The sequence below is a fragment of the Mytilus galloprovincialis genome, chromosome 1 (assembly GCF_965363235.1).
Source record: "Mytilus galloprovincialis chromosome 1, xbMytGall1.hap1.1, whole genome shotgun sequence".
In the NCBI taxonomy this organism is placed as follows: domain Eukaryota; kingdom Metazoa; phylum Mollusca; class Bivalvia; order Mytilida; family Mytilidae; genus Mytilus; species Mytilus galloprovincialis.
Window position 1 is genome coordinate 58016555 of NC_134838.1, and position 12683 is coordinate 58029237.

Here is a 12683-nt window from a genome sequence, read left to right on the forward strand (position 1 = left end):
GAGCTTTTGAGTGGTATTAATATTCTTAATCAATGACTGATATTGTCACCCTTTTGATGAGAAAATTCTTCAAGTAATATTATTTTTAAAAGAGCTGATTCTTTTTTTGTAGTTTTACTGGGATGTTTAACCATTAACTATAGCAGATGTTGTTTACATGAAGTTATGAAGCTTGAAGTAATTTTTGCAGGTTTTAACATTTAAACAGAAAGTACCTAAGGCCACATTTAAAAGAATGTCTGTTTCCCCTCCGCCTGGTCTACCTTTTCTAAACAGACCAGGAAGGCAGGGATTTTTAAAATTTTTTTTTACTAGATGTCAGAGCATGGTCACATGAATGGTTTGATTTGTCCAGGCGAAGCCACTTATCAGCTGTTTGTGCTAACGGGTGGGGGAGGGAAAACAAACATTTTTAATTTTGGCCTCATACATGTATGAATGTGTTCTCATTTTGAAGATATTGATATAAAAATTAAGGTTTGACTTTCAGAAATTCCAAATCACAGACTGGGAAGAAGAAGACTATGGAAAATTCTTTGATGGTGACTCTTACATCATTCTAAATGTGAGTTACTATTACTTTTTGAGTGTAGATGGACCTGCATTATCTTTTTCAAATATTTTAAAGAAAGGTTCCACAGATTTGAATCCATGTTTGAATGATTGAAAAACAAGAAATGGAATACATTCATTTCAAAAAAAATTGTGCTTAATAATTGGTTTCACCAGTTTTATACTTTGAGTCTGTCTTAATGGCCTGCAATGAGAATGTCCCAAAATGTAAGACAGAGGACTGCTAATCCAGTGACTTACATAAAATATTTGAATCAAGCTTTATATTTGAGAGGTAAAAGACCAGCATGCTTTATTTATACAGATGCCATATGTTTTCCTGTCTGTTCGTCTGCTTGTTCATCAGTCTGTCCTGCTTCAGGTTTTTGGTCAAGGTAGTTTTTGATGAAGTTGAAATCAAATTAACTTTAAACTTAATACACATTTTCCCTATGATATGATCTTTTTAATTTTAATGCCAAGTTAGAGTTTTGACCCCATTTTTTACAGTCATATGTTTTTCAGATGCTGTAAGCAATAGATCAACTATATTTGGTGTATGGAATGATTATATGGTTAAAGAACTACTTCACCAAATCTTTGGAATTTGAGCACATATGACAGTGTCATGGATCATATTCTATTTTAATGGTGTTAACATTTACTGATCAAGATTTATTCCTCTTGATAACATTATTTGAAAAAATTATATTAAGATTAAGATGCAAAGAACATTTGATGAAGTCTTATAGATTTTAGTTCAATTGGTTCGAGACCTCAATTATTTCGTAGTGCATTTCTTTTAGAACATAAATGAAAATTAAAAAAATCTCACCTGCGCTTTCTCAATGAAACTTTTACAGTGTGTTGTACTACTTTTGGGACAAATTATATCAAAATTATAGAAAACTTCATCAGCTCTAACTCAAAACATGGACAATTTTATGTTTAGGGCGTCTTAAAATCTTTTGACAGCTTCCGAAGTGCTAATTTTTAACCTTTTTCAGCAGGACAAAATCACTACTTTCCTTTAAAATTCTGGACCCAAATTTTTTACAGTGTAATTTCACCCCCTACATGCAATTTGAGGCATTAAACATGGAGAAATAAATTTGGAAGGGGTATAAAAATTAATGGCAAGTAACCCACTGTCAACACTTTGGACTATATTTGTGGACAACGAAAATCAAGGGACGACAATTGTGGCCTCGGACCAATTGGCGTGAAACATAATATATATGTTACATTTCAATTTGAAGTTTGCTATTCATTTTCTGTTTTCTTTTTTTCTCTAAATCACTTAATACTAGTTAGTATTAAAATTGATATCAAGCAATTTCTACTTCCGAAATGTTTTAAAAACAAAGTTTTAATGTTATGTATAGAATTTGTTATAAAGCGAAATTGAATGCTATATAGTTATATCTTATTTAGTTATCTAAAGTTTTTCAATAATATTTTTAACTTACTACAATGTATTACAATTCCCATTTTGCTTTAGACATACAAGAAGAATGAAGATTCCGAGGAACTGTGTTATGATCTCCACTTCTGGATAGGCAAACATAGTACACAGGTATAATATTTGTTTTAGTAAAAGATGAGAAAGATTAAAACTTCACCAGTTCTGTGCAGAAGCCAACCTGCTATAGAATTGATAATTCATAAAAAAAAGAAAAAACCAACACAAACACAAACAAACACAACATAATGGCATAGAATAACAAAAAAAATGAGGAATTAATTAATCATCATTATACTGTCCAATACATTGGGCTCATGAGGAGCAAATACTATTAGTTACATAGTGTGCTAGTGACCCCATATGTACTGTATTACGTTACTAGCACACTATGTAACGAATTTATCTTACCGACTATCTTAACATGTGAAATTTAGACTGGTGACCTATCAAAATGAGTAAGTCTTCGATACTGTTAGCATTAAGAAACTAGCTACTTCCATTGATCCTACAAAAACAGATGCCAGCAATAACAACTTGTTAGGTTTAAATGCATTTTATGAATTTATTTCCATCTTAATCATCAATTTCTTCGTCTGTTGAAACCTTTATTTTCTTTCACAGTACCGTTTTGTTTTTATTAAGGGAAGTAACACCACTACTAACCGTGTTTGAAATAAGTTCCGCCTGCTTTTACCTAAGATGGAACATAAAGAGACGTAACACCACTACTAACCGTGTATGAAATAAGCCCCGCCTCCCTACTAACCTAATGTCAAATATACACTGTCTCCACTAGGACGCTTTTAACCAATCATATTCATAGAAATGTATAAGAGGTAAGATAAATATATTTACAGAGGATACAAAAAAAATATCTTTGAAATCAAGTATAAAGGTATTACAGATCCTTGTGAGAGAAGTACATAGGATTTGTATTTAAATCAAACTGAAGTTTGTTTAAATGAATAACCCTGTCTTTTTGACTCCTTTTGACCAATATTTAGTTGACAAATGTCAGATTACTGAAGGATTATTCCATTGATTTAAATCACTTCTTGTAAGTCCCCACATGTACATATAATAACATCAATCCAAAAGTTAATTTAGTTGTTAACATAATACCTTCCACCAACAATGACAAGTGTCAGACTATAATACACACAGTTCCAGAAAAGTTGTGAACACATTTATGTGTCACTTTAAAAGATTTGTTATGAACATTAAATTCCCTACAGGGATTGTCAATGTCAATGATAATGAATATTTGTCAATGTTTGAATACCCTTTTTAAATCTTATTTCTTTGCACTATCTTTTGAATTCATATAGGATGAATATGGAACAGCAGCATACAAAACTGTTGAGTTGGACACTTTCTTAGACGACGCAGCTGTTCAACATAGAGAAGTTATGGGACATGAATCTACTCTGTTTAAATCATACTTTAAATCAATCACGTAAGTCATTGATTCAACTAGACTTTCAGGTTATAAATGAAATAAATTGAAATAAATAGAAATTTTCAAAGATGGCCCCCATTAAGCAGAGGCTCTTAAAAGCATGTGTCACTCACCTAGGTCTACAAAATTGGATTCTCTCCAGCATTGTGAACATAGTAGAATTCATGACAGAAATCTCTTTTTTGTTCATCTTGGATTGCTGATCATTTTGATACTTACATTTTTCTCTTTTATAATCTTCTTCAATTTTTAAGATGAATGGCAAAAACACATTAGTTATAGGTAACAAAAAGATGCAATATAAATAAAAGCAGCTTACAGAGAATTGTTCCTGTACAGTTAATGATGCATTCACTACCCCCAAAAAAACATGCAATAGTGCTTTTTGTCTTAATATCGAAAACTCAAAATCTTTTTACAGGTTCCCTTTCCTTCAGAAAATAACAGATGGTAGATCTGCCTTAATCAGTTATGTCAAGGATTTCTATACAATGTCAAAACTGCTGTAGGATATCATTAATGAGTAAATTGTGTTACATTTGTAGATATATCAGGTCCAGAATTTCTGAAAAATGCTTTTTTTAATTTTTTTGTTCTATCTGAAAGTGAATGAGATTTTTTTTGTAATTTTCAGAACTATGCAAGGAGGAGCTGAAACTGGCTTTAAACATGTTTTACCAGAGGAATATAGACCCAGGCTATTACACTTCAGTGGAAAGAGAAGAATTGAAGTTAAAGAGGTTAAGTTATTGATCTGTCAAAAGCTTGATTCAGTTGTTATGGGTTTCCCTTACACTGATTCCTTAGTTACATTCAAGTTTTATCAACTAGGGAGAAATCAAGAGTTCATTTAATTAATATCTGCCTTTAGCCCGAAATATAATGAAATCTCAGGATCTGTTGTAGTTAGTAGTTGTGGTTGCATAAAAGTGACACAAGAAGGAATCTAGCTCAAGATCATGTTATGAACAAATTCACTTAACTCTGTTGATCATGAAATGAATAAAAAAGATTCCACTATTTCCAAGGAAGCTCAACACATGTGTTATACTGGCTGCCTTTTCAAATGATATTTTCATATTGTTCTTTATATAGAATGACCACATACAGTTAGCTATTAGAAATAATAAACCTGCTGTGTTTTCATTTATTTTCATAGGTACCCATTTTGCTGGATTGCAGAAAAACTAAATTTGTATTGTTAGATACTTGATTTCATGGTTTAACCTAAAATTTTGAGTACACAATTTGTATTGTGGTGATTGAATTGAGTACACAATTTGTATTGTGGTGAATTTATAGTTCACCTTATACTCATGAAATCTATGAAAAATATTACTCTATGAATGATAAAGTACAATACATGTATTACAATACATTTGTCACTCCACACATGTATACATGTATACTTGATTATAAAAAGTTTCAAAATTATAAAGTGAAGTTGAAGAAATGATTGACTATATTTTGATTTTTACTTGTTTTTTGTTGACAAAGACAAATGCCATTCCATGAAGAAAACATACAGCTTTGGTTTGGCTGATGAAGCCATATGAATAAAAGTGACATGTAGTCACTGTTGACACTGAATTATATATCATTTTTACAGGGCAAGGGTTTAATTAAATCGATCAAAATCCAGTAAAAAAGGATTTATTCATAGTATTGTCTGTGTTAAAGACCATGCTGAATTCTCAAAATTATCCAAAAACGTCACTTATTATCAATCTTAAATATAAGGATCTGTTTAACCTAAAAAAAAAAAAAAATGGAAAAAAAAAAAAAAAAATACACCTAATCCTTCCAAGTTGCATGACAATCTAACCCATCGATCCATGATCTATTGTTTCCTATTTCAACAGGTACCCTATAAACGATCAAGTCTTAACTCGGGTGATGTATATGTGCTTGATCTGGGCATGCAGATCTACCAATGGAATGGTGCTGAATCAAGCGGTATGGAGAGAATAAAGGTAGTATTTAACCTTTTGACAGTTTTTATAAAATATTGCCTTGTATTGACAGGTTCCATATGTACAGTCAAGTCTTAACCCTGGTGATGTGTATATATTAGATTTGGGTATTCAGATCTACCAGTGGAATGGTGCAGAATCCAGTGGTATGGAGCGACACAAGGTATCATGGTCTCACTGCTATATTTATTTTATTTCTTGCTTTCAGGTATAGAGCTTTATTTGTGCTTAATATACTGATCAAAAAATTAAAATGCAGCAAATAAGTGTCATTAATGTTTGATGGAAAAATTAATCAAATTATCATGAATGAATGAATGCTTGCTCCAAATTTGAAGAAAAAAATTAATTATAAATTAAATGTTAATAACAGCATGAACTGTCATGACTGTCATGCTTTTAGATGAAATAAACTGGGTGTCTAAATCAGTTTTTGCTTTTCCTATTAATTTATTTCATATTTCACCATAACATATTTTAGATCAGAGTGATATATTTCTTTTATGGTCAGTATATGAAATTTTGCTTACAGTAGTCAAGAGGGCCAGCAATAAATGTATTTATTTGTAATATATATTTTATATATGCGTAAAGAAAAGTTTTATTGGGCTATGCCATGGAAATTGAAAGTAAGGGTTGGAAGACATGCTAGGCTTGGTTTGTGTTAGATACAAAATACATTAGTCTATTAAATTTGTATTTCTGTTGATTCTTTGACAAATGTTCCTTCCAACCCTGACTACATTTTATTGGACTAGCCCTTAAAATATATAGATAGATTTAGGTCACAGTTAAACCTAATTGCTAAGCATCATGTTTATATATTTTTTTAAATAATATCTACATGTATCTATGGTTTTTGTTTGTTCAGTATGATTTTATACTATCAAAAAGTTTTAGTTTGAACATGTAGTGTCTATTTGATATTAACATTATTTAAACTTAATTAAAGTGCACTTTATATTAAATTTTGAACCTTAAAAGCAGAATTAATTCCATTTTATTTGAATTTTTATGTTTTTCTTATTTAAAGTTATATGAAACGAGTGACTGGTGAAAAATAATGTTATTCCAATTCTTGAACCAATGCATACAAACATCATAAACTTAGTCTTCTGTGTATGATTTTATCATTTTTTTTCGCATAAATTTCGTACAATCGTTAATTTTTTTTCCAATTGGTCAGTGTTGTTGTGAAAACATGGCAAGTAATTAAAGTTCTTGTTTTGAAGCCGAAGTTTAACGATTGTCACCCGTTTGTCAACATTAAAATAAAAAGCATGGATATTGAGCACGTGTTTAACATGTACAATCAGATAATAGTTTATTTTAAGGACATCCATGGGTATTACGATCACTGAATTTTTACGAGATGGGTCAAACTGAGGTCACTTTACATACGGAAAATATGTCGGGGATTTGCTTCCTGGAAGGAAGCAATCCAGGAAGCAATTAAAATAAAGTAAACTTCTTTTAAATATGAACAAATTAAAGAATTTTCTTTGGAAAAAAGTATATGTACATAAGTTTTATAATGAAAACTATCCATTGAGTTATAAAAAAACATATGCATTATTTTTTTTAATTTGAGGTTTCTTATGACTTTTAAGAATTCTTAATTTCAAATTGAATATTTTTACTTTGATATCATATTTGATATATATTTGTAATTAATAATAGAATTTTGTAATAAAAACTTATATGTCTTCAAACTTCAAAAGGAGTAGTCTGTAATCACAATAATGTGAAAATGTAAGCTTTAATTGTTAATTTAAATCTACTCTGCATGTATTGCTAAATATTTATAAATAGATTAGCAAGAAAAGGGAAAAGTGGTATATTAGGTAACGAAGTTTTTTTAGAAATTTGTCACTTTTCAAAAAAAAATTATGGTTCCTATGAGACAAGCCCTCGCCTATTAAAACTTTGCTTGAAAAATTAAGGATATGATAATAAAAGAATATTTTAACAAAAATGTTTGTTAGTGAAGGATGGCTTCAATGATAATTTTCAGAAAACTATCATAAACTTTTGCAAAAATTTGCAAATAATCAGATTTTTAGGAAACTCTTTTACAATTGTGATGTCACAAAAACTTCACAAATAACATTATTGGTGGAATTTTTTTTTTAACTGAGACATTCATTGTTTTTTTTACATCATTAAAACGTTAAATTTTTAAAAAATTTTTAGAGACTCAACTATGAATTAATGAACCAAACTCTTTGAAAGATACAATAAGAAGAATGATATTTCGAAAAATACTTTTTTTTATGCTGTTGTGATAAAAATTAGGCTAGAAAGGAGTTATTTGGGGTCATGATGCTCTGATTTCAACAAACTCTGAATCTCAACTTTGATAGACATCAATCCTCATTTTTATTTTAGGGGGGGGGGGAGGGGGTAATCTGCAATTCACAACACCTATCAAACAAGAGCCATACATGTCCCTTAGTTATACTCTTTTATACATGCTTTATGTGTATTTTGTTTGACAAAGTGTACGTAAATATGGAGCTTTATATGTAATATAGAAATATTTGTTTCCTATATGTGTAACAAGGTGGTAGTTCATTGAAAGCAATTTACCTTTTATTTTATCTAAAAAAAAAAGTTGAAAGCAAAAATCAATTGTGTTGTAATCTAGTTTTATTATACCAAACAAACAGTGGAAGGGCCTTTTGAATCATTGTAAAAGCACTTACCTTACTTTTGTAACAAACACAATCTCTTTAACGTTGCCTACATTTCTTGTGATATAAAAAGTTAAATAGAACCCACAACTTTCTTTGGAGTGATTGCTTTCTGATTGATTAAATATGTGCTATGGCTGGGAACATGTATAACATGTATAACAATAGACTTAATGGACAATTATTTATTTACTGTGATCAATTTTTTAAAATTAATTGTGACTTTGTCAGATTTAATTTTCTACATAGCTGAATATACACTATACAATATGCAATGTGTAAATTATCTGATTTTTTTTATAAAACTATTTATGATGATCTAGAACTCAAATGGACTGTACATAATTCTAGGAAAGTTGAAGTATCAAGTATAGGAATATATATGTAGGACTCTGAAGTGCGATGGTCATGCTAAAAGTGTGATGGTCTACGCTAAAGTACGATGGTGTCTCACGCTAAAGTGCTATGGTTGTTTTTTGCTAATGCACAATGCAATGGACTATAGGTTAGGGGATTAAAGTGCATGGACTTGGAAAAAATAGTCTCTTTTTTTTTGCAAAAGCTAGTATATACATATGCTAAGGTATAACATATGTGATAGGCTTCATTATAATTTACCGACAGGTGATTGTTTCTAAATGTAAAAGACCAACCCCGTATTAATTACTAAAAAAAAGTCATTTTTTCAACAATTCGGGCGCATTGATATTGTGATAATTTGTGTCTACTATGAACACCCCTCTTACGTAGTCACATAAGTTACAAATATCTCTATTTTACCAACATTAATTTTCAATAAAATTGACATTATTTTAAGGGCATACGATACAGTTTTGAACTTGTATTTAAAAGTTTATGAAAATTTGCATATAGACTATTTTTTACCTGATTAAATCAAATATGTAATAAAAAATATACCTTCATGTGCTACTTTTTGAGTAAAATGAGGTCGAAAGTTTGTATATTTGCTCAAAATTCAGATTTGTGTCCGTATTTTCTTTTTTGAAAAAATGACATAACTTTTTTGATTTAAAAGATAAACACAAACTGTTTTTTTTGTTAAATAATCGGTAATTTCTGTATTTTATAGGTATCATTAAAAATTATGGAATTTTTAATCCGAAATAACTCTATATTTATCAAATGTTCATGAATAGCGGAAAACACGTCATTTTTTGCTGCATGTTTATCAAAATTAAAAAAATTGCGCTATTTACAGTTTTATAAAATTTGGGTCACATCATCTCCTTGCAAAATGAAACAAATTGCTGTTTTAAAAAATAGGGGTCCATGTACTCGTTTTAAAATTAAATCAGTTTGAATGATAAAAATCAGTCGAAAAATACATCTTTTCCCGATATGTCATAGTTTGACGTCGCGAAAATAACATTTTACGTTAGCAACGTCATTACCTTTCCTGTAACTGTATCGTATGCCCTTAATGGGACCCTTAGTAGACTGCAATGTAAACAATGATTTTAAGTATCTGTTTGTTTCGAATAGAAGCAGGATACAGGAAACAAGATACCTCTGCGTATACTATTTTGTATCTATATAGAAATGTTGTCAAAGGACTATGCTGCGCAAGACAGAAGTCCTTCTTCCAGCACCCGAAAATAAACACATTTGTTTTATCCGACTAAGCCCGGTTAGGTTTGAAATTAAGTCAAGCACATTCCGGTTTAAAAGTTGTAAATCAAATATTCATGATGTATCTTCCGGCATGTACATAATTTTTATACGACCGCAAAAATTTTAATTTTTTGGTCGTATATTGCTATCACGTTGGCGTCGTCGTCCTGTGTCGTCGTTGATGTCGTCATCGTCGTCGTCCGAATACTTCTAGTTTTCGCACTCTAACTTTAGTAAAAGTGAATAGAAATCAATGAAATTTTAACACAAGGTTTATGACCACAAAAGGAAGGTTGGGATTGATTTTGGGAGTTTTGGTCCCAACATTTTAGGAATTAGGGGCCAAAAAGGGCCCAAATAAGCATTTTCTTTGTTTTCGCACTATAACTTTAGTTTAAGTGAATAGAAATCTATGAAATTTTGACACAAGGTTTGTGACCACAAAAGGAAGGTTGGGATTGATTTTGGGAGTTTGGGTTCCAACAGTTTAGGAATTAAGGGCCAAAAAAGGGCCCAAATAAGCATTATTCTTGGTTTTCGCACAATAACTTTAGTATAAGTAAATAGAAATCAATGAAATTTTAACACAAGGTTTATGACCACAAAAGGAAGGTTGGGATTGATTTTTGGAGTTGAGGTCACAACAGTTTATGAATTAGGGGCCAAAAAAGGGCCCAAATAAGCATTATTTTTGGTTTTTGCACCATAACTTTAGTATAAGTAAATAGAAATCTATGAAATTTAAACACAAGGTTTATGACTATAAAAGGAAGGTTGGGTTTGATTTTGGGAGTTTTGGTCCTAACAGTTTAGGAATAAGGGGCCCAAAGGGTCCAAAATTGAACTTTGTGTGATTTCATCAAAAATTGAATAATTGGGGTTCTTTGATATGCCGAATCTAACTATGTATGTAGATTCTTAATTTTTGGTCCCGTTTTCAAATTGGTCTACATTAAGGTCCAAAGGGTCCAAAATTAAACTTAGTTTGATTTTAACAAAAATTGAATCCTTGGGGTTCTTTGATATGCTGAATTTAAAAATGTACTTAGATTTTTAATTATTGGCCTAGTTTTCAAGTTGGTCCAAATGGGGGTCCAAAATTAAACTTTGTTTGATTTCATCAAAAATTGAATAAATGGGTTCTTTGATATGCCAAATCTAACTGTGTATGTAGATTCTTAATTTTTGGTCCAGTTTTCAAATTGGTCTACATTAAGGTCCAAAGGGTCCAAAATTAAACTAAGTTTGATTTTAACAAAAATTAAATTCTTGGGCTTATTTGATATGCTTTATCTAAATATGTACTTTGATTTTTGATTATGGGCCCAGTTTTCAAGTTGGTCCAAATCAGGATTCCATATCAAGTATTGTGCAATAGCAAGAAATTTTCAATTGCACAGTATTGCACAATAGCAAGAAATATCTAATTGCACAATATTGTGCAATAGCAATTAATTTTCAATTGGAGTTATCTTTCTTTGTATAGAATAGTAGTTGATAATATATGTTGGAAATTTGCCAGACATGACTATGATGTCATTTTCTATTTTTATTTGCCAATAACTTTATGTAAATAACTTCATTGGAAATTTGCCAATATAAAATGTTGCTGATGAAGCTTTTTTTCCTTATCTTATCTAAAATGTTTTTAGATAATGTATGTTGGACATTTGCCAGACATGACTATGATGTCATTTTCTATTTTTATTTGCCAATAACTTTATGTAAATAACTTCATTGAAAATTTGCCAATATAAAATGTTGCTGATGAAGTTTTTTTTATTGTTTTATACAATAAACAATGTATATTCACTTTTACTACCAACCAATCTTTACCATCCAGTGATAACAAGCACTTTATTTTACATTTTAATATTTTGTGATGTATTTAAAAGAGTAGTTATTGTTGCAAACTCCTTTAGAAATTTGATTTGATATCAGTTTTGGAAAAAGGGAAACGGGGATGTGAAAAAAAGGGGGGGGGGTTAAATTTTTCTCATTTCAGATTTCATAAATAAAAAGAAAATTTCTTCAAACATTTTTTTGAGAGGATTAATATTCAACAGCATAGTGAATTGCTCAAAGGCAAAAAAAAACTTTTAGGTTCATTAGACCACATTCATTCTGTGTCAGAAACCTATGCTGTGTCAACTATTAAATTTTAGATTTAAAAAGTTTGAAGAAGAAATCTTTAATTGATTTGTAAAATCTTGACATTTGTTTTGTGTAAAAAAAACCCATGTAATGTCAAAAATTTGATCACAATCCAAATTCAGAGCTGTATCACGCTTGAATGTTTTGTCCATACTTGCCCCAACTGTTCAGGGTTCGACCTCTGCGGTCGTATAAAGCTGCGCCCTGCGGAGCACCTGGTTTGGTTTGTAATAGACTGTTAACGTCATAATCAAACTACGTTTTTACATCTATACTTTCGCGGACCATCTGACTTTAGCATATGTAAGCATTGCACTTTAGCATAGACCATCGCACTTTAGTGTGATCATCCTACTTTAGCGTCCCCATCGCACTTTAGAGTCCTACATATATGAATTATAAACTATAAACTGTGTCGTGCTAATTAAAAGTTTTAACATCTGTTACGTGTATTTAAGAAAACTTCATTGATTTGTTTAATAGGCAGCTGAATACTTGCAACTACTGGAATCAGAAAGACCAAAAGCTAGCACAACAGTTGTTGATGAGAGTGGAATAAGCAAAGCTGTAAGTGTACATCCAGTGAAAACAATATTGATTATTTAGCTTATGTTCCAGTAGATAGACAAAAGCATAAACAGGGTTTCATTTGTGACAATATTGATCATTTGTCATCACATTGACAGTTGTTTTTTATAACCCTTAGTAGTTATAGCAAATATTGTTACCAATGTCCTTTTTTCCTTCCCTCATTC

General features: G+C 30.5%; 1 protein-coding gene across 7 annotated transcripts in view; it reads left to right on the plus strand.

Moving 5' to 3' along the window:
- LOC143079612 (gelsolin-like protein 2) overlaps positions 1-12683 on the plus strand; it is a 61708-nt gene that overhangs the window by 34796 nt on the left and 14229 nt on the right. For 5 of the 7 annotated variants that reach the window (XM_076255053.1, XM_076255058.1, XM_076255065.1 and 2 more), the window contains exons 5-10: positions 491-565; positions 2054-2128; positions 3346-3473; positions 4111-4216; positions 5502-5612; positions 12412-12495. In XM_076255053.1, the coding sequence (XP_076111168.1) occupies positions 491-565; positions 2054-2128; positions 3346-3473; positions 4111-4216; positions 5502-5612; positions 12412-12495 (579 nt within the window). Of the gene's footprint in view, positions 1-490; positions 566-2053; positions 2129-3345; positions 3474-4110; positions 4217-5338; positions 5450-5501; positions 5613-12411; positions 12496-12683 lie in introns of all 7 variants that reach the window. The other 2 variants (XM_076255089.1, XM_076255098.1) reach the window with 1 other exon arrangement.